Below are 23,391 nucleotides of genomic sequence, written 5' to 3'. Positions count from 1 at the left end.
GTAACCAATAGACGAATACATACGCCACTCAATCAGAACCCTTTATGCAGATGTACGTAAACATCACTCACGCAGCGAATATTCGGAACAGTTGGTCGCAATCAGCTATTTAAGAATGCTGCTGATTGGTCATCGTCAACGGTGTGATCACAGTTCGCAGAACTACAGAAGTTCTTTCGGAGTTCAATAAAGGGCTTATTACGGGTGTCCGTCCCGTTTGAACCAGGATTTCGAAAACAGCTGAGCTGACTGGTTTCTCTAACGGTGAGATATACAGCATGTTCAATCAGTGGGAAAATAACCCACTTTGCTTGTCTATAAAGCGTAACTGTGGTCCTAAGATAATCTGTCAAGAACGAGATTGCCTCATCTGAGAAGATTGTACGGACAAACAGAACTTCCTGTGTGTATCAAGTGACTGAGGCATTTAATGAAGTCCGTTCTTGATTCATGTGTCACCAAACTATGGTGACACATGAATCAAATTATGCGCAGGGAGTTAAAGAGGATTAGGTTTAGCTGTCGCGTGCCTATACGGAAACCATTGATTTCTGGAAAGTTAAGGACTTGTATGTGCATCTAAGTGAAAATACTTTCAATAAGTGCATTTATTAACATTTTCAAAAACCTTACTTATTAACAGTTAGCATCTGTATTAATTCGTTCAATACAAAATTAACTTCGATTTAAAATAAACTGTATTTTTCTAATTACATTAGACACGTGGGTTGAAAGTTAAATTGCAGTAACTTGACAATCCCGAGTTAATTTTAACGTTCACTTCCCGATCAAAGCAGTTTGAATTCCCGTCTTTCTTGCAGGGGAAGTTCACAAATTAAAAATTACGTTTTCGGTTTTTCTCGTATTTGGATGAGGTTTACTTCAAGGGAACCGATTTGTAACTTTGCAGGAAGGGAAAGGAAGTGCCAGTAATATTTTCACTTCACTGATGGAAAATTTGCAGGAAAAACAAATCAACAGACAGGTGGGAAGGTCTTCCTGTTCCGTTGTTGTGCCATCACACTGGCGAGCATCTTTCCTCTTGGATGTTACAAAGGTGAGGCAATGTGAGATGGTTTTCAAACAGAATTAGAATATCTTCGCCTTCGATTTGGAACTGCAAATATGAAGAGAACGTGTTTCTGCTTGCATTTAAAACTACGAATGCACCCAAAGTGGTTCCCCTCACGTGAAATTTTGTTCTCATGAGAACTGGTTAGAAAAGAGGCCTCACGTGACCGCACGATCAGCCTCAGCAGAAAATCACCTCGTGCATAGCTTTGGCGCTTTCAGTCTTCTTACACACACACACACACACACACACACAGACAAGGCTAACTAGCGGAGTGTTTGTGTATGTTTCTCGCTTGTTGCGTCCGTGTCATCCCTCCGTTTATTGAGGACACGTGACAAAAAGCCATTTCACATCTGACGGAAATTCCAGGTCTCGTGACAGAAACTTCGGTTCGCAGTGCTTCACTCTTAAAGTGCTTCTCGCACGTGCAATCACAGCAGAAATCCATCGTTGCTGGGCGAGAGAACGAAAGAGAGAGAGCTTTGCACACTGCTGACAGGTGAGTCGGATATATAATTTACTTGCGTTAACAGAATGTGTTCTGATGTGTATGTGTGTGTGTGTGTGTGTGTGTGTGTGTGTGTGTCGGGATAATATTTCTAAAATGTAAAGTGCCTGCGTAACTGGGTCTGAAAGATGTGTGTTGCTTTTGGTCTCGAGAAATATTCAGGATGTCTTCTCTTAACTGGTCTTGTGTGGATGATTTCGGGAAGGAAAATTCAGCAGAGGCGTACCTAGAGGAGGACGTAGAGGCTGCAATTTGAACCTTTTTGAACTTTTGCAGTTAATTCTAAAATACAGGCACGAGAACTCATTTCCAAAGATTGTAATACTACTGCGCATTTTCTTCACAATTGCTGTAAGTGTTGCTAGTTGTGAGAGGAGTTTTTTTCCAAATAAAATTGATTAAGAATTACCTACATTACTATGAAATAGACTTCGCCAATGTCATCGAATTTTGCTAAAAGAAAAGCAAGAAAAACAACATTTTAGAATGTTGAAATTAAAGGTTTACTTCAAAAATAAACATAATGTTTTAATTTATTTCCCTATACGTCGTTTTGACTTTCTGTAGGTTTTTCGACCCTCTCAATACACCAAAAAGGTGTATTGAGAGGGTCGGTAAACTCAGGGACCGCCCCGGGCGACAAAAGCTCTAGCTACACCACTGAAATTCAGTATTACATTCGCAAAACACAAATATTGCCGAAAATACGCAGACAAAAGTAAAAGTTTTAGCTATTTAGGCTGCCTATCCAGATCTCGACTTGGTATTTTGGTTTCCACTTCTCCTAGATCCAGTTTCGGTGGACGACGATTAATATTTGTGATCGCGTGTCTGCAACTGAGTGCTAATATTACCATTGAACTACACAAGGGAAATGGATACACCATGATACTTTTGGATTTTGCTAAGGCTTTTGACAGAATACAGCATGGCAGACTGCTGCATAAATTGGAGAAAATGGATTTGGGTTATACAATATTAGCATGGATAAGAGAATAGATGACTGACAGATATCAAAAAGTGGTATACGGGAAATGTGAGTCTGCACGGTCTCACTTCCTGCTCTCCTTCGAGTGCTGTCTATTGTTGGATGTCCAGAACCCTTTCTTTCCCATGTTATGGAGCTATACTTGGGTAGCTCCATCACTATCACTACAGGATCCCGTGTAACTTCGATTCCCGCAGTGCGGGGTGTTCGCCAGGATGATCCTCTATCTCCCCTTTTCTTTAACTGCTTCATAGAAGAGTCTCTTCACTCTCTTCCTAGCCATATAGGCTACTCTCAGGCGCTTCTTCCTTTAATGCTATGGCCTTTGCGGACGATCTTATTCTCGTAGCCTCTACTAAGATAGGCTTGCAGGAACTTCTTGACCGGGCATTTGACTTATTTTGTATTAATGTAGAGAAGTCATGCTCTTTAGCTCTTGTCTCCTCTGGTCGTGACAAGAAGCTTAAGGTCGAAACTAAAGAGTTTTCCCTGCACCGGAGGCCGTTGCATGCTTTCACCATCCTGGAAGAGTGGAGATACCTCGGAATCATGTTCACCCCAAAGGAAAGGTCTTCTGTCCGTTCTATTCTAGAAGCTGGAGTTGCTTCTTTGAGGAATGCTCCTCTCAAGCCCCAGCAAAGACTGTTTCTCCTTTCCTACTATCTCCTACCTCGCTTTTACCACAAGTTGGTGCTTGGTAGGACATATATCTAGTATTTTACCGAATGGACAGGGCTATCCGTTCAGCCGTGAGATAATTTCTCCAACTATGACACTCCTACTGCATATTTCCATGCGAGGGTGAAGGATGGTGGGATTGGGGGTTCCATCACTTAGATGGCTGATCCCACTCCTGCGGCTACCAAGAATCGTGCAGTTAGAACTATCTTCTTGCCCCATCTGCAGAGAGGCTTTCTATAGCCCATTAATACAAGAAGACAAGGCGGGCTAAAGGCTGATCCCATTATCAAGGTACTTAATTGAGTCAGCACCCCAGAACTCAAGAGATGGGCATCTCTGTTGCACTGTTCTGTAGATGGTGCTCCTTGAAAAGAGTCATATCTGGTGCCTCCCCAGCATGATTGGGTAAGGGATGGCATCAGACTCCTCCCTGGGTTCGATTATATTGACCTGATCAGGACGAGGATCAGTGCCCTGCCTACTCGAACCCGAGCAGCTCGATGGGGTTGTGACGACTACAACTGTAAGGCTGGCTGCCACTACAGTGAGACATTGTCTCATATAGCCCAGTGTTGCTTCCGAACCCATGTGGTCCGCGTGAGGAGACATGATGCCGTGGTCTCCATTCTGAACAAACGTTTTAAGAACAAATGTTGGGAGACCGCGGTGGAACCACATTACAGGACCTCCGCGGGTTTGCGTAAGGCAGACTTAGTGATTAAAAGAGATGGTGACGTTTCGGTAGTTGATGCCCAGGTGGTGGGAACAGGGCATCCACTAGCCTACAACCATAATAATAAGGTAAACTATTATAAAAATAACCAGGATCTAGTTAGTAAGATACGGGAGAAGTATAGAGCAACTCCGATGTTTACCAGCTCCAACATCTCTTTACATGGAGTATTGAGCAAAGACAGCTATAAAGAATTATAACACTTGGGTTACGCAGAAGGATATAAAAGTTCTTTCCTTGAGGGCCCTACAGGGCACACTGGTGGCATGCCGTTGCCACCAGAGAATAACTACAATGATAACTAGAACAGGCATAGGGTGAAACACTTTTAAAGGCTTAGGCCTATATCAAGTCTGGACGTGATGCAAGTGTAAGAGTAGTACTGCCAATACCCAGTACAAAGATTTAAAAAAAAAAAAAAAAAGTGGTGTAATACAAGGATCAGTGCTCGGTCCACTGTATTCAATTTGCGCATTAATGATATTGGGAAGGATTTGACAAGCGACATACAGCTATTTGTTGATGATGCAAAGATAGGTAGGGTAATCAGGAATGCTGCTGATATGCAATCTTTGCAGAATGATTTGAATAGGCTGGAATTGTGGGCATGGGAAAATGGGTGTCAATTCAATGTCAGTAAATGTAAAATCATTCACTTCAACGTGATTAGATATCCAATGTCGTATTATATTGGTGGGATTAGGCTAGAAGAAACTGATGAAGCTAGGGATCTTGGAGTATTAATAGATAGGAAGTTGAAGTTCAGGGGCTGTGTGGCAAAGATTGCAAATACAACTCGAAAGATGATTGCAATGCTCAAACAAATGTTGACATGTAAAGATAAGAATGTTATTTTGTCTCTTTACAAGGCCTTCATAAGACCTCACTTTGAATATTGTGTGCAAGTCTGTTCTCCTGGTTTCCATTGTGATTCTGATGTGTTGGAGAGAGTACAAAAAGTGTTAAAAATGATATCAGGATTGTGGAATATTGATTATGAAGACAGATTGAGAATTTGTAGACTGCAGTACTAGCAAACAGAAGAAAGAGGGGGCGATATGATTGAGACTAACAAACTTCTGTAAGTTCAAACAGGATTTCTATTGATGGAATTTTTCATTTTATACAGGGTGGGGAAAGGACGGGAGGCTAGAATGAATGCCGCTAAGAAGGCTACAAGGGCAAGATTTTTCTCTCAGAGGGTTGTGCGTGATTGGAATGGAATGTCATTAGATGATTTGAATGCAAGCAGTGTGAATGAATTCAAGAATAAGTATGATAGCTGGTGCGTGTAGTATGTGGTCTCTCTGGATGAGTCTCTGACTCCCTGGAGGTCTCCCTTAGTTATAATAATAATAATAATAATAATAATAATAATAATAATAATAATAATAATAATAAAATCTGCACTCATTGCATCAAGAGCTGTATTTTACTCGTCCTCTTTTCCATTAGCTTCTGGTTCTAAGGGCATTTTGCTAAACCCGACCAATTCTCGCTGCTATTAAACAGTTCCGTGTTGGTCAAATGGATAGCGTCTCTGATCTGTAACCAACACTTTGGGATCATAATTCCATTTTTTTTTCCAGTTTATCATGAGTGAACAATATTAGTGACTTTGAGTTAAAATTGCATTAAGATAACCGATTATTCAGGGGTCAAACACATATATTTTGCTACTGAACGATGCGATGGATGGTTACAAACTTGTTGGTGGTTAGCAGCTACGTTTTTGAATGCTGCCGTCAGCAATCGCTTATTCGACTTTCGCTGAAACTTTCGAGTCAATCGACGCGCAATAATTGTTTTACTTAAATCAAAACTTTGAAGGTATTTCTAATACCTCCTTCCGTTCTGCCTTTCTCCTGTCATTCGAAATAAAGAGACATCCAAGGATCACACCTGACAGACTTATACGAAGTCTGTCAGATCTGAATTTTGAAGCGCACTTTCTTGTGGAGAAGATTCTTGGATATCTGGCACGAGCAGACAAGGATATTGTGAGAATGTCGTAAGAGTGTTATTTAGAGGTTTTATGAGACTGCTTCCATTTTCAGAGCGATCCTGTCCTAACTTTCCCCTTCAAATTACTATGAGTGCACATTCAATGGCGGAATGTTAATATCCATCTTTGGATTGTTGTCTTCCTCTACTTTATTTGCGAGCAGACATCAAAGAAGCCACTCTGAACAAGCCTGCAGTTCCTTGCTCTGATTTGGGAGAATGGAAGGTGCGCATAAAGGATGCCGTTTTTGTTATCAATCAAAAAATGAAAGCTGCTGCTTAAGTTAGACGCATCATTAACTGATTGAGGCTAACCATCCTAATTAAGAAAAGTGCAATCTCATTTTGAAAAATGATTCGCTTCTGACGTAGCTTGCAAACATCATCCCAAAAGCTATAAAAATGTTTTGATTACAAAGTCTTTGCAGTGACTGTCGAAACTCATGTTAAATTTTCGTTTTAGAGATGAACCCCACGTGGATGCTTTTACTGACCTCAGCAGTAACGACCTCCTGCTGCTTAGCGACCGTCCTTGTTCCACCCGGTATGTCACACTTTCTTTCTTTCTTTTTTTTTTTTTTTTGTTGTTTTGCTGTATTCGTGTCAGTAAAAACGAAACATTGCACCAAATCTGTTATTTAGATTATTCTTTTTTCTTTTTTAATTTATTTGTAGAGTAAAAGTTGTTCTGCATTTTTCAGGTTCACGAGGCAAACTTCCATTACAGGACAAAGATTCACACGGACCTTGTACTACCGTCAATGGTTCAGCCGGAGTATGTAAAATGGTCACAGAGTGTTCCGGATGGACACCGAACTGCGGAGTCCCCTTGCAACTGGCACGGAAATATTCCTTTCGTGTGCTGTGCATCCGTTTCTTCACGCTTGATTTCGGCGCCAAATTTGAGGCTCGCAGGTAAGCATGAATCTTGCTCAAGAGTACGAATCCTTTCTTTTAGTGTTGCACAGTGATCAGCATTCATTTTAGAAATTATGGACTTTACAACCGTGATATTAATAACCATTTTAATTTCCTGACGTTTCGACCTTCATATTGAAATATATACAAGGACAAGCTGAGTTACATTTCACACAGCATGCTAAATGATTTGATGAACGGTTATTCGACAGGCACGACCTCTAGTGAAATTAAAATATAAAAATTACAGCTAAAATTTAAAAAAAAATAATATTTAGGAACTACATCGAAGCTAAATTCTATTTAAGATAAGAGAAACATTCTTTTTTATAGATAGTTTCCTTATAGTTACAATTATGTCCTATTTTTAACATGACAAGTGTTATATTAGATTTAAGATTCTGGATTATCTACAGTCCTGTTTATAGTTAGCTCCTAGGAAGGAAGGTTCCGTGGGTCGAATATGTGCCTTCCATATGCTTGGGATTTTTAGACCATCATGATTGTGATGAACCAGTTTGTTTGCATTGCATCAATTCTATGAAAAGTGTTCAGTTTCGGCTCATGCCCTGAACACTTTACATAAAATTGACTGGAAAAGCACCAGTTGTTTACATAACCAAAACGTGATGTGAATGCAAATTTAAGGAAGCCTGTGAGATTCTTATCAACTACCCCAATCTGAACAATCATGATGGTCTAAAAATCCCAAGCATATGGAACACACATATTCGACCCACGGAACCTTCCTTCCTAGGAGCTAACTATAAACAGGACTGTAGATAATCCAGAATCTTAAATCTAATATAACACTGGTCATGTTAGAAACAGGACATCATTGTTACTGTAAGAAAAAGAACGTCGGGATATTAAAACAGTTATTTATAAAGGTTGTAAATTCCATAATTTCTAAAATGAATTAAGATCACAAAGTTTTTTTTTTTGAAGAATTCTTTTGTTTTTAACCGGAGCTTAGATCCATCTCAGGATTCTTTGCTAAGTAACTCATTCTGTAAATCTTTTTCGATGATTACAATGGCGATGCCTTGTCGTGTGTTGCATTTCATCGCAAGTCAGCTCTGAGTAGCATTTTCCACTTGGGAATCATTTGAACCGAGCTGTCTATTCAATGAAAAACTAATTTCAGAACTATCTGTTCTTTCTCTTTAGATATTACGTATTACAAGTTCTAACGTTGTGTATGCTGTTAATCGCTCCCAGTTTGTTTCAAGGCAAATATTTTCATTTTGTGCAAGCGTAGAACTAAACGATGTGATTTTAATCACTGATGTCAAATGCAAACGCCTCTCGTTCTGTGTGTGAGTGTGTGTGTATGTGTGAGTACGAGAGAAAGAGAGAGAAGAGAAAGAAAATGAGAGAGAGAGAGAGAGAGAGAGAGAGAGAGGGAAGGAAAGAGAGAGAGAGAGAGAGAGAGAGAGAGAGAGAGAGAGTGATCCCTCAGCTGATTACTGGTTATATTCTCTTTTGTAGATTGTGGAATTCGGCGATTAATTATGGACGTAGGAGTGAAGCGTACTGGTGAGTAGACCTGGATTGCCAGTTTTGTTATGCGTATATTTCGGATTGCATTTCCATTATTGACATATCGTACACTTTAAAGTATACTAAAGAAAACAGCTGTAATAGAAAGATAAATAAAAGTTTAGGTCTACACTGAACACTTTTATATTTCCATTTTTACGGAAACGAAATGAATATTTTAGGAACCCTCCTGGCCCAGAAGAATTCGATGATGTTCTTGGGTATGAAACACCTGAGTTCGTACCCGTTTTAGCTCACGATTTGTTAGGGATTTTTAGCTGCAATCGTGTTGGCGGTTTTATGTAGAGGTGTTAGGGTATTCTTACCCGTCTACCTCTATGTAAAACGCCGTCCCCTGGACGGCGTTTTACATAGAGGTAGACGGGAATTGTGACTAGAAAACCAAAGAAACGATGCCTTTATTGGTTTTCATCAGGGCTTTAAAATCCTGTCAGTACGCTGAAGGTAATATTTAGCGATGCATGATATAATAAAAGAATCCAGAGCTCCCTGTTTGCTGTTTCGGGTACAAAAACGCGAACATGAATACAAACGCTTGTCTTGGTGTTCCGCTTAGCGGGTGGGATAAGATTATTAATTTTGCTATATTTGGGAAATCTGCTTCCGAGAGAGAGAGAATATCGCCACTTCTCAGGGACTAATCTCACTCATCCCCGGTAAACAGTGGTTTCTTTTATCCTCGTTCTTGTTATTTATAAGAGCATGACTGCTTGCGAATGCTCTCTTCCTTCTTCTGTATGTCATCTGCATAATCCAACCCACAGTTTAGTTGATGAAAGTGCACTTCACGCCTCTTCCCATACGGCAATCCCTCTGTTATTACACAAGACGCCAAAGTTTCCAGAATACCAAACCCTTATGCAATCTTATTTGTGATCGCCACTCCATTCTTCAACGGGATTCTCAGCAATTGATAATTTCAGTGCAAGTAAAACGCATTCCTGTTTCATTTCCGCAAAACATCTCCTGTTGTTACTTTTGACGTCACCAAATTTCTGTGCAGACAGATTGCTTTGCATTCTTTGCATTTTCAACAAACACCCTCCTAAGCACCGCACAGACTGTTAGAAATTTCTCTTTGATATTCTTCCATGCGTAAAATGATGGATTTAGCAGTTTGGCCGTAGTATGGTTTGCCACAATCACACAAAATCTTGTAGACTCCTGGATACTGAGTAGGGATATGTTTCACTTTAGGTCTACTTAGTATGGAGCGAAGTTTTGGAAACGTAGTGAAGCAAGTTCTAATGTTGAATTTCTGGATCATTTTTGCCAGTTTCGGGGAGAGAGAGAGTTGATGTATGGTAACGAAATGAAACTTCTTGGTGGAGAAGAATCTTCAAGAGCAGTTGAATGGTGGACAGAGAGAAATTTATTAATCTTTTTAAGAGAGAATCCATTGTTAAAGAAAGACTTTTTAAGAAAATTGAGTTCATATTCAATTTCTGTTTCATCTGTTAATAAAGATCTGGCTCGATGTGCCAGAGTTGAAATAATACCAAACTTTTATGGAGGGTAGTGATGGGAAGAAGCATGTAGGTATCTGTCTGTGTGAGTGGGTTTTCTAAAAATGGAGATTTTGATGTTCTCACCGCATCTCGTAAGTTTTAAGTCCAGAAAGGGATGACAGTCGTCGGATTCCAGTTCACAGGTGAAATTGATTTTCTGAGGAAACTTGTTGAGGTGGTCCAGGAAAAGGTTGCGGTTGTTGATACCGTGTTCCCAGATGAGAAATACATCGTCAATGTAACGATACCAAACTTTAGGTTTAAGAGGTGAGGAATTAATAGCTTTTTCTTCAAAATCTTGAAGAAATATGTCAGCAAGAATCGGAGAAAGCGGGTTGCCCATAGCTAAACCTCAGTTTTGTTTATAAATCTTGTTATCGTATTTGAAGTATCCTGAGTTCACACAGTGAGAAAGTAAGGAGAAAAATGTCTTGGATAGTTTCCTCTGGAGAAGGTCTAGAACTTCTTGCGTAGGGACATTCGTGAAGAGGGGAAACAATATCGAAACTTGCCATTAAATCGGATGTGTTGAGTTTGATGTCTTTTATTTTGGAGACAAAATCAGCTGAATTTTTTATATGAGAAAAGGAAGTCCCACAAAGGTTTTTTAAAAAGGATGTCTTTGTTAGATTTAAAATTAAAATTTAGATTTAAAAAGGATATCTTTGTTAAGAATAGTTCTTTGGGTATTGAAGTAGGATCTATAAAAAATTGAGACCTTTGGCAAGTACACTTTCTTCTGCCGTTGAAAGTGGATGGGAAGAATTATTAATTACAACTTTTTTTAAATAGGCAGAATTAAGATTGGAAGTGTGACGATCCTGCATACATTTTAGAGAGTTGAATTTTCTGATGAGAATAATTTTGTTAGAGTTCTGGATATTAGAAGCTATTAGAGTGCAGAAATCTTTTAAATTGTTCCAAGATGAAGAGTCTAGAGAAGTAGATAAACGGATTTCAAGAGCGTTCTTCTTAGAAAAATAAGCAGCTAGACTACGTTTTGTATCAAAAATCCGATCCGATAAAAGCTCTAGTTTAGCTCTGTGGAAAATTCTTTGAGCTCTGTCGGTTGTAATGGATTCTTTAAAATTAAGAAATCGAGGAATCATAGAATGGAACTTACATCTTTTGAGAAATACTATTGAGAAATATCCATGTGTGCTATGATGAACTGGAAAGAAGAATAATTGAATCTAAAGAAATATCGCTTGATTCGTCTCATATTAATAACAGCCTTAGCTACAATATTTCTGATGCGCACGTTGCCACTGTCCAATACTGGCGCACTAATACCAGCTCACGCACGTAATCAACTTCAGTTGGAACTCTAGCAGGCATTCTTTTTTTAAATGTATTTGTTTTATACTAGATCTGTTAATGTATTTTTTCATGTGTCTGTTATTTTTTATTTTATTCTTTGCCTGTGATACCTGAAGAAGTTGTATTTCAACGAAACTAGTCGTATCTTAACAATAAATTTGTCATTCTCGGTATAAAGTCATTTAATTTCCTTATATATATATATATATATATATATATATATGCCATAGTCAACAATACAGTTCAGCATCACTCTTAGTTACCTTTCAGTTAAAGTGTTTCTTCATAGGCGATATAGAACAGGATACCAGTTGAATTCCACTCTTCTATGAATTTCGCGACAGTTCTTGTAGAAGAACAGTCAGTTCTTCCCAAACTTATGGATGTCAAGGGCCCCCTTTGGAAAAATTTAAAGATTTCACGGTCCCCATCGAAACAAAAAATTCTAATACAAACATATATTATTGTAATATTTACTGTATTTATATTCGATAAGAAAGATGCATAGCTAGCGTATTTCTTTTCCACTCATCGCCCGCACTTGTGTACAGCAGCAATGAAACTTTAGCTTAAAGCAAGAAAAACTTGGCCCTTTAAAATGAGCGCAAGGTTTTGCGTTTGTAAGCTTTTTTGTGCTTCTTATCAATACCTTTCGAATTAAACTTATATGAATAAGCAGATATTTACTAATATTCATTAAGCGCCGAAATATGCAGGAAGCAAAATTTGTGAACCAACACCAATGTGTGATTTTTTCCTTTAAAATATAAAAAATAACAGAAGAGAAATAATAAATAATAAAAATTGAATACGTTTCTTTTAAGATAAAAAATATCTATTTAGTCTTAAAACATTTTAAATTTCTTTTCATTATTTCACGACCCCCTCAACAGAATTAACGGTCCACATTTCGGAAGCGCTGCTGTAGATGACGGCCTTGGCGCAGATGAAGAGAAAATTACATATTCTGTATCTGTTCTCTGCTGTATAAACTAAATTGCGGTGGTCTTTTTGGCTGTGTGTGTGTGTGTGTGTGTGTGTGTGTGTGTGTGTGTGTGTGTGTGTGTGTGTGTGTGTGTGTGTGTGTGTGTGTGTGTGTGTGTGTGTGTGTGTGTGTGTGTGTGTGTGTGTGTGTGTGTGTGTGTGTGTGTGTGTGTGTGTGTGTGTGTGTGTGTGTGTGTGTGTGTGTGTGTGTGTGTGTGTGTGTGTAGTTCAAGTACTAGAGGCAGTATTCAGGGCATAGGTGATCATCGCTTTTTTTGAAGGAGAGGTTAGATGTGTGTGTCAAAGTTCCTGAAACTTCGCAGAAGAGACACAGATTCGATTCTCTAAGTTGAAATTTGTACGATTTGGCAAGATGTTATGCCATAGCCTCTACTGTATGTCGTAATCTGGTTTGGTACACCTCGATTTATATGCAAATCCCACTGAAAACTGAGTAGGGGTTAGCAGGTTTGTAGATGAGAGGGATAAGGATGAATATAGAAGGACGAAGTTGGAGGCCCTGACATGAGGCAGTGGTATATTTTCTTGTAGTTGGAAGGAAGAATTGGAAGAGAGTCTTCAGATGATACAAGATGAAAGGCGGGCTCCCCACAGTTTCTAGAAGGAATACAGATTCCCTGAGGTGAAGCAATATCTGGGAAGGCTTTTTATAATAGCAGCTTGCATCTGTTGATGTTGCTTTTCTTATTTTGGGTTTTTAAGTGGTAGGCATGTGAATGTTTTCCACATTAGGATCTGGATAAGGAGGTCGCATATGCTTCTGATTACTGCCCAGTTCCATGTAGGGAAAACAAAAGGCTGGCCAGTACTTAAGCACTGTTTTCTGTTCGAAAACAGCGCTTAACTGACTCTGTTGATCCTGTCAGTGTGTGATGAAGTTCTGTATTTTTCCACTGCTGTAGAGAATCTCTGTAAAAATGAGGTAACTTAGGAGGTGATGGCGCAGAACTGGCCATTCAGAGGATTGGGGAAAGTGTAAAAATTCTGGTGGATGATTTAATAATCGAAGCTGGTTACATAATTATGATTAGACTGAAGTGTCTTTAGGAGAAAGATTATCCTGAAGGATCTAATCTTCTTTTCAAGGTAAATCAGGCCTTGACCTTCTTTGTTGAGTGGCTTGTAGAGTACAGAATAAGTTGTCCAGGTAGAATTGTTCCAAAGGAAACGTTTACTTGCCTGTTGAATGTGATGGAGAAAGTGTTCAAGCGGTGCCAGTACTTTGAGGGTATTCCATCGCACAGTGGCAGCCATCTGGTTGATTATTAGGACTCGTCTTCTAAGTGGAGATATTGAACGAATGCTGTTCCATTTTACTAGAATCTGTTTAAATCTGTCGTGCTGTGTCGCCCAGTACAATGTGTTATATATTTTGGTGTTGCCAAGGTGTACCCAAAGTATGTTCGCATACAATCGGCGAGTCATTTCTAGCCTTCCATCTGCTTGACCACAAGCCAGTGGTTTTCGCAGAGTTTAATTTGGCCCCTGAGGCTTGTGGATATAACCTGAGTGCTTCATCGATTACTGCCATTACGGATTATTACGGTGACGTCATCAACATATGCTGATTGGTTATTTTTTGATGTGGTTGTGTTACGCTGGTTCGTTCGGAGATCACGGTGTCGTATATTCTTTTTTAAGAAAGGTTCCATGGCTAGTGTGTATAATTGTCTAGAGTAGCGCTTCCGAAACTGTGGGCCGCGGCTCCATTGGTGGCCGTCAGTTTTGTTGAGGGAAGGGCCGTGAAATAATGAAAACAAATGTAAAATGCTTTAAGACAAAGTAGATATTTTTTATTTTATTTTGCTTCCTGCGTATTTCGGCGTTTAATGAATTTAGTAAATATCTCCTTATTCATATGAGATTAATTTCAAAGGTATTGATAAGAAGCACAAAAAAGCTTTCAAACACAAAATGTTGCACTCCTTTAAAACGGTCAAGTTTTTCGTGCTTTAAATTAGTGTTTCATTGCTAATGTACGCAAGTGAGGGCGATGAGCGGGAGAGAAATACGCTTCTTGTGTATGTTTTGTATTGAATATAAATACAATAAATATTATAATAATACATGTCTGTGTTAGGATTTTTTTTCGATGGGTTTTCTTTCAGTCTTTCGTGAATAGCGTGAAGGGATGTCCCTGTAGAGCTGTATGTATTCTTGTAGTGTTGTAGGATTTTATAAGTGATTTTACTTGGATCGTCTGTGTTGCTTCCATCTTGTAGTCTAATAGCAAAGATGCAGTTTGCTGCCTTTTTTTTTTTTCCAAAAACAAAAGAGTTTTTGAGTGTATCCGAAAGATTTATGTGTGTATACCGTGAGTTAAGAGTAGGGCACTTTTGCCGATAATTCTAGGTGTCTTTGCACGGCTTGGGTGGGGGCTGAATGATATTCAGGGCTTTCTTCTGGGAGATACTGGAGCTGTTCTTCAAGTTATCGGATGCTGAGGTTCCTCTTTTGATTTTTCTGGTGACTGTAGATCTTCGTGAAGGATTATATTCCTGATGAGGCCACCATGTTTTCATTGGTTCTGTATTTCCTTTCGAGTGAGTGAATTTAGTTATTAAAGTCTGAGTGTTTATTATCTGAATCTTTCAGGAGGGTATTGTTGAGGATCCAATCGGCACTTTCTCATTTGGATGCTCCCAAAGATAATGAAAGTTGCAGCTTGACGAAGCAATGAGTTCATTATAGTTTACCAGTTGGCGTCGGTTACTTCTCGCGTGGCCATTACAGGCCAGGGGCCTCATTAGTTACTGGGAGAATGCAGTCAGGGAAGATGATTCTTGCAGAAAGGGGGATCTAAGATTTGGGGGTTATTGAACAGAGCGAACGCGGTAGATGAGAAAACTGGAAGCACACAAGACAAATTTGGATCTTTAAAAATGGAGAAGACGCGTGGTTAGAATGGAAATGTGCGCAGATGTCGCGAAAATACTCTCGGATAAGAAAAGCTGTCAAAGAAAGAGCAATGAATGATTGCATTAGCGAGTGCTGGGGAAGCAGGACTTTGCGTTCTGTTTGATGAAGAATAAAGATGGCATGGAAATTTCTTGAGGAACTTAATCTCAAGGATGATTGATTGTTAAAATGTTTTCGAATGTTTCCTTTTTTTTTTTTTTTAAATCCAGAAAAGGTAGAGAGAATTTATGCCCTTTACGGTGAAATGCGCTCGCAAAGACGCGATATTTCTCACCCCCGTATTATTATCCCATATCGTACTACATTTACGAAACCGCCTTCGAAGAACAAACGTCACAGTTCGTATCAATTCCTTACGGTTTGCTTGCTGGAGTTTAATTTCCAGATGAAATGCTTCAAATATGAGTGCAAGTCTCTCAACATCTCGACAACACTCCAATATCGAATTAAATTCACGAAACATGGTGAACACAATGTTTAACATGGTCAGCGTTGATATACAAATCAGTTGAGGTCTCAAGGCGATGCCACTTTAAGCATATCAGAGAATCCCCGACCAACTGGTACCTTTTCACTCAAGTCAAAAGAAGACGTGAAATTATTCTTCAGAAGAGAGAGAGAGAGAGAGAGAGAGAGGTTGTGGATGGAAAGGAAACCACGCTTCATTCATCCCTGGCCTTGGAGGGTACGTGTTTGTATGCAGAGTTTAATTTCCCAGATCATCTGAGCGGCATCGGAGAGTGAAGTGGGCTCTATTTTTACCGTTCGGTGCGATCAGGGACGAATAACAGTGGCATTGTATTTGAATGATTTTAATTATGAACAATAAAATCTGTTTCTTAGATACGTTTAGTGATATTTGGGTAACATAAAGAGTCGAAAACGTACTGAAATTGTAATGAATTTGTTGCAGATGAAAACTTGACGATATCGATTCCCCGTGATGACAAAGACGGTGGCGTCCGGATAATAATTGGAGGCGGCATAGAAGCAGACCCTTTTACTCTTGGCCATGGATGGTACGTATGTTTAATGGGAACTAGGTGAATAAGCGAAAAGAGAGAGAGAAAGAGAGAGAGAGAGAAAGAGAGAGAGAGAGAAAGAGAGAGAGAGAGAAAGAGAGAGAGAGAGAGAGAAAGAGAGAGAGAGAGAGAGAGAAAGTGTGTGATGCGAGAAACATGATAGAAATCAATAAATAAAAAGAGAAACCAATCTTGTCATTTTATTGAGTTTTTTTTTTTAATCTCAAACTTATCAAAGCAACGCGCCACAAAATAACGCATTTCAATGAATTCAATAAAATTTCTCTGCGTTTGTTTTTCAGGCAACTCTCATGAGGAGGCGAGGCACTCGATATCACTTCCAGTGTGGGGCGACTCTCATCAATCCCAACTACGTTCTCACAGCCGCACACTGCTTTCCTAGTAGACCCAGTCTGTGAGTATTCATTTCCTTCTTGTTACGGTTTTTATTCCGAATAGAAACATAATTGAACGAAGGAACAAAATCCTCTTCTCAATGTTCCTACTTCTCTACTGTCCAGGAATCCTTCGAGGTTCGTGGTCCGATTAGGAGCCCACAGAGTCGATGAGGGCACGGACTACGCCGTTCAGAGCATCAAGATACATGAAAGGTACGACGCGAGCCAAAACTACTTCGATATTGCGGTGATCCGTCTCAGAGAAAGCGTTCCCTACTCGGAGAGGATGAGACACGTTTGTCTGCAGACCCCAGAAATGTCTACAAGAAATATTGAGGACAGCCCCGTCACAGTCACTGGATGGGGAGACACTTTTTTCAGTAAGTACAGGAAAGCTGAATATGATAACTAGACCGGGGGGGGGTGTAAATTATTCTGTTTTCAGATAATGTGAGGTTCGGTCTGAGATGGTGCTAATGGGAATTCAATGCGAAAACACTTCACATTAGCGCAGTCTGCCTTTTCCAAAGAATCCTCTATTAGATTTTCCCAGATATCTTTCTATTTCACTGTTAAATTACACTTCGGTATTACTGTAATGCAACAATTCTGGTTATAATTTTTTATCCACATCGGGTGCTGCGCTATTTGTAAAATGTGTCTTTATAATTTATGTCTCTAATTTAATTGTTCCTTAATTAATGTATGTTTTTAATTCACCTATGCCGATTTTTGTCCCCCTCCCATTTTCTTCCTTTCCTTAATCCTAAATTGCAAGTATGAACGCTCTAATTTCAATTGACGCCAGCAGTAGGTCTGCGACTTATTCAGTCCCTTAAACCCTTCAGCCTGCAAATTTATTTGTTTTTTGACTGCACCAGCCAGATTGAATTTCCGGAAGTGAAGGATTGAAGTCTTGGAACATCGACAATGCAAGAGCTTGTAACTCTAACAGAAACTTGTCTTCATCCTGCTTAATACTTAAGCTAGTCGTGGCAATTTTCCATCAGCACACAGGTTCGGGTTCGTAAAAGTTCGTAATTTTTTTCGAGATCGTACATTGGTAAGACTCAGATCAGCGTGTTGCTTAACAAGTTACATATTTTAACCGCCCTATCCAAAAAAAATTGTAAGTACATGTTAGACAAGTAATTGGTTATGGCTTCCCTTCATAGTTTACCTAAATTTTGATTGTCACTCTACATTGCAATACTCTACATTACTATATTATGCAAGTTGCATTAAGCGAAAGCTCCGTTAGAACACCTCCTACCTTTGTCCTGATTAGGATGCTTCTTGTTCTCACTTGAACGCTATTCATTCATCTTTAGTGGTGGCTCGAGCGATATGTTTCCTTTTCTTTTCCTCTGCAGTCGACAACTGGATGGTTTTTCTTACGAATAAATTCCTGGGGAGACTTGGATGATATCCTCTCTTGATACCTTTCCATCTGTTCCCGACCACAGGTGCTGGTGGTCGCGGAGAAACACGGCAACTGTGGACAGAGGCGTAGCTAGCAGGAGACGGAGGGGGCCCTCCGCCCCGGAAGCACTTTAAACCTTTTTGAAATTTTGCAGTTAATTCTAAAATACAGGCTCGAGAACTCATTTCCAAATATTGTAATACTACTGCGAATTTTCCTCACAACTGCTGTAAGTGTTGCTAGTTGTGAGGAGTTTTTCTAAATAAAATAGATTACGAATTACCTACATTACAATGAAATAGACTTCGCCAATGTCATTGACGATCTTGCTAACAGAAAAGAAAGGAAAATAACATTTTACAATGTTGAAATTAAAGTTTTACTTCAAAAATAAACATAGTGTTTTAATTTATTTTCTATACGTCGTTTTGACTTTTTGTGGTATTTTTGCTGTGTATTGAGAGGGGCGGCAAACTCAGGGATCGCCCCGGGCAGCAAAAGCTCTAGCTACACCACTCACTTTGGAGGTTCACGGAACACTCGGGAGCTCTCGTAAACCCTAATGAAAGAGTGGACCGTTGAAGCACGAGTGAACGTCTCCTCCGCAAATTTCACGCTATCCTCAGGCGTGCTGAATTCACTTTCGCGTCCTTTTTTACGAGCTGTTTGTTCCTCATGTTTTTTCAACTTTTGCAAATCCTTGCGACCTTTTCCTTCAGGGTGTTTCTTTTGTTTTCTCCTAATCTGGGCAACTTAACTGGCGACTCATTCCAAAGAATAATCCTTCTCCTTAGTTATCAACACAGTAGTTTTTACAGATGACATTAAATCATACATATTATACAAAAATAGAATTGCTTTCTCATTTACATTTCACATCACTTTGCATTATAATTTATGTAATATTCTGATTTGAGACCCTTGTAAAATCGAGCTCGGTAAGTTAGAACAATTTATCGCGCGAGATTTTACATTACGATACTTCTGACTACTTTATCTCTTTTCAGGTGGCTATAGTAGCGATGTCCTTCGGGAAGCCATACTTCCAGTGGTTCCCAACAGAGAGTGCAACACTTCCTACAGTCGGCGATCGATGACTTCGTTCCCTCAAGGGATCACCGATGACCTCCTCTGTGCAGGACTGTCCGAAGGAGGAAGGGATGCCTGCCAGGTAAAGTACGGGCGGGAACTGTTTTCGTTCAATTCGGCCATTAGTTTAAAGGACTGTGAAGTGTTAATGAAAGAACCGAATTCCGCCAATCCTCTTTTTGCAAGCCACTATCGTTTGTCGAAAGCGAAATTCAGTGCTACGAACCGAAAGTGCAAAAACGGTTGCTTCGACTTCTTATTTCTTTATTTAGTTATTTATTTTGAAAGCTGTACTAGTTGTTCATCTACTTCAATTATGATTGTGATTAATTTTTATTTATTTTTACGTTCATAGCTTAAGGAGCTTAAGGAAGTAAATGCAGGAAACAAAATCGGCAAGTTCAATAAAACAAAATAAATCAATCTTCGAAAACCTTTTATTCCCCAGAGAGAAGCCTTTTATCTAACTTTTAAAGAGCAGCGCGAAGCCATTCTGCACCGTTAGCCATCACAGTTAGCTGGTTCAAGGCTACCAATGATTTTGGGACCTTGACAGGAAAGTACCGCAGAAACCCAGCACGCGTGATTTACGGAGATTAATAAGTAGACGTCAAATTCTTCATTGGACTTGTTTAAAGGTTTTTATGAGTGGGATAAACGATATGAAAAAACTTAGAACCGCTACTTAAAAGTTTTAACAGGGGAGAATCTACTGTGATATCATAAGGCTCACTCCAGGACACTGCTTAACTAAACTCAATAACTGAAGAAAAAAAAAAAAAACTGGAGAAAATCAACAAAGAAAGAGTGAGACTATGAAAATAAGAAAAAAACGGAGAAAACATCAACCGCATTCTCCTTGAACAACTCAGAAAACAAGTTACACGTTTCAACTGTTTCTAAATCAGCTAAAACGCATAAATTGTAACACCAAATAAAGAAATAAATCTTGCAAACATAATACTTCATGACCCATTATATTTTAGGGCTTCCCCCCGCCTCCCTTTCAAAAAATTTAAAACATTATTTGTTTTAGATACCGTAAAGGAGTGTCAGTCTATTTTATGATCCAAGCAGTCATATTTTCTTCTAAAACAGTCCAACCGGAATCAGAGAGTATCTCACATTCACGTGCATATCATGTGGACGCCAAATTCAGATAACAAAGTAAAAGCTGAATGTAATGTTTTGTTTCCTTCTGAATTTCGTTTTATCACCACTTTAATTGAGTTCGTTTTTATGTCCTTTGCAGGGAGATTCCGGCGGTCCTTTGGTGATGTTTGATGGTGGTGGATGGACTTTGGTCGGCATCGTTTCCTTTGGGTTCAGATGTGCCGAGCCTGGATTTCCGGGAGTGTACACCAGAGTATCGGAGTTTCTCAAATGGATTGAAGAAAATACCACCGGCTTACAATAAACATTCCATTGTAATTTGATGCAGCGGTGAAGATGATTTCAGAAAACAAAATGTACAACCGCAGCGTTTTGCCTTCATACGAGCAAAGACTTTCTGATGTTTCGAAATAATGAATCCATTTAACTTATTAACGTCTTCAAGTGTAATAACTCAAAAAAATAAATAAATAAAGTATTTTATTTATTGACAGACATTTCTGTTTTACTTCTCGTTGTTTTCTTTGCCAGACTAATCAGCAACAAATTCTGAAGTTTCTCCGTCATTTCCTTCAGCCACAATTGCATCTCTGCCCAGCACTGCTCACGGCGTACATCATTCCGGCGTCATATGGATCCTCTTGGACTACATTAAATAGCAGACGATAGAAGTTCTGCTTTTCTTCTGAACAGTTTCTGCTACTTTAACAAGAAACACAACAAATAAATATTCCCAACACTCAACAACACGTCCATGATTATTAACTGTATTTCACGTAAAGTAGGGGTAGCCGAATAGGCTTTGCGGAGTGTGAGTTCAGAGATTGTGGACTGCGAACACCCAACAGTATTCGGCAGCCTCGTGAGCTCAGTCATGAAGAGAGTTGCTGTTTGGTTGGAAAGATCGAGGTGCGGATTCCATCGATGACTCGAAGTATTTATAAGGATTTCTGAAGTTTTGAAAATGTCTAAAAGTAGTTAACAAAGGCAGTGAAAGACTTCGAAAAGAATATAAAATACAAATATTAGAATTGCCGCAAAATGTTGGAGAGGATATTGAAATCCTTATTAATGGAGGGAAGAGCACTTAAAAAGAAATCAAAAATGATAATGGTGACATGTAAAATGAAGATAAGGATATCTTAGCCTGGAGTCATTTATTTACGTGTAAATGAATAAAATGAGATGTGCAAAGGCAGCTGGAGTAGATGATGTCATCATTATTATCAATAGAAGTGACCTCCAGAGAGTCAGAGGCTCATTGAGAGAGGCTGTATTATTCTCTACAGCTGTCGTAACTCTTCTGGAATTCATACACTCTACTTGCAAAAGCAACATCCAATGGCAATCCATTCCAATCATGCACCACCCTATGAGAGAATAATCGAGCACTCACCTCAGTTCTTGGCGGCCTTCAATCTCAGCTTCCAAGGATGCTCTCTCGTCCTTTCCCCACCCTCCATAAATTGAAAAACTCCATCAATTGAAATCCCGTATGACCCTTTCAGAAGTTTGTAAGTTACCCCTCATATCACCCCTCTTTCTCCTGTTTGTTTTCTAGTGTCTGCAGCCTACAAATTCTCAATCTGTCTTCATAATTAGTATTCCACAATCCTGATATCATTTTTAACACTCTCCTTTTCACACTCTCTCCAATATATCAGAATCACAACGGAAACCAGGAGACCAGACCTGCGCACAATAGTCCCAGTGAGGTCTTATCAAGGCCTTGTAAAGAGGCAAAATGACAATATTGTCTTTATATATGAACGTTCGTTTCAGCATTGCAGTTATCTTTTGAATTGTATTTACAATCTTTGCTACATGACACCTGAACTTCAACTTCCTATGTACTAACACTCCAAGATCGCTAGCTTCATCAGTTTGTTCAAGCATAACCCCAACAATATAATTAGACATTGGATATCTAATCATGCCGAAGTGAATGACTTTACATTTACTGACATTCAACTGACACCCGGTTTCCCATGCCCACAATTTCAGCCTATTCGAATCATTCTGCAAGTGCTGCATATCAGCACCATTACTGATTACCGTACCTATGTTTTCATTATTAGCAAATAGCTGCGTGTCACATGTCAAATTCTTCACAATACCATGAATGTGCAAACTGAATAACAGTGGACCAAGCACTGATCCTTGTGGTATACCACTGGTTATTATTATTTTTTTTATTAATCTTTGTACTGGTTATGGATAGTACTACCCTTATATCACGTCCAGACATCTCGTCCAGACTTTAAAATGGCCTGAGCCTTTACAAGTGTTTTACCTTATGCCTGTTCTAGTTATCATTGTAGTCATTCTCTGGTGGCAACGCCATGCCACCAGTGTGCCCTGTAGGGCCCTCAAGGAAAGAACTTTTATATCCTTCTGCGTAAGCCCAAGCTGTTTTAAGTCCTTCTAGCTATTTGCACTCCATACGCTATGTAAAGAGATGGTGGCTCTGGTAAACCTCGGAGTTGCCCAATGCGCCTCCCGTATCTTACTAAGTAGATATTAGTTATTCTTGTAATAGTCTACCTTATTAATATGGCTATAAGCTAGTGGGCGCCTTGTTCCCACCACCTGGGCATCAACTAGCTAAACGTCACCATCTCTTTTAATCACTAAGTCTGGCTTACGCAAACCCGCGGAGGTCCTGTAATGTGGTTCCACCGCGGTCTCTCAACCTTTGTTCTTAAAACCTTTGTTCAGGATGGAGACCACGGCGTCATGTCGCTGCACGCGGACCTCATATGTACCGAAGCAACACAGGCTCTATGAGACAATGTCTCACTGTAGTGGCAGCCAGCACTACAATTGGAGTCGTCACAACCCCATCGAGCTGTGCGAGTTCGAGTAGGCAGGGCACTGATCCTCGTCCTGATAAGGTCGATATACTCGAACCCAGGGAGGAGTCTGGTGCTATCTCTTACCCAATGATGCTGAGAATTCACCAGATATGACTCTTTTAAAGGAGCACCATCTACAGAACAGTGCAACAGAGATGCCCATCTCTTGAGTTCTGGGGTGCTGACTCGATTAAAGTACCTTGATATTGGGACCAGCCTGTAACCTTCCCAAAGTCTTCTTGTATTAATGGGCTATAGAAAGCCTCTCT

General features: G+C 39.5%; 1 protein-coding gene across 1 annotated transcript; it reads left to right on the top strand.

The window, feature by feature from the left end:
* Window positions 1-6,432: 6,432 nt before the first annotated feature.
* On the top strand, window positions 6,433-20,571 carry LOC150098302 (clotting factor B-like). Its single transcript, XM_090405127.1, has 5 exons — window positions 6,433-6,533; window positions 6,665-6,904; window positions 16,766-17,022; window positions 19,073-19,236; window positions 20,407-20,571. The coding sequence occupies exons 1-5, from the start codon at window positions 6,433-6,435 to the stop codon at window positions 20,569-20,571; spliced, it is 927 nt and encodes a 308-aa protein (XP_090261253.1).
* The last annotated feature ends 2,820 nt before the right edge of the window (window positions 20,572-23,391 follow it).

The sequence above is a fragment of the Typopeltis vanoorti genome, chromosome 15 (genome assembly GCF_054136105.1).
Source record: "Typopeltis vanoorti isolate ZY-2024b chromosome 15, IOZ_Tvanoo_1.0, whole genome shotgun sequence".
Classification (NCBI taxonomy): Eukaryota; Metazoa; Arthropoda; class Arachnida; order Uropygi; family Thelyphonidae; genus Typopeltis; species Typopeltis vanoorti.
Note: the sequence above shows the minus strand (reverse complement) of the source record. Positions and strands in the feature narration are given on the sequence as shown.

Bases quoted from the DNA above. Each gene is read 5' to 3' on its own strand.
- LOC150098302 (XM_090405127.1), top strand. From the start codon at position 6,433: ATGTTAAATTTTCGTTTTAGAGATGAACCCCACGTGGATGCTTTTACT. The intron at 6,534-6,664 runs GTATGTCACACT...ATTTATTTGTAG, and splicing joins GACCGTCCTTGTTCCACCCG to AGTAAAAGTTGTTCTGCATT. The intron at 19,237-20,406 runs GTAAAGTACGGG...TGTCCTTTGCAG, and splicing joins GAGGAAGGGATGCCTGCCAG to GGAGATTCCGGCGGTCCTTT.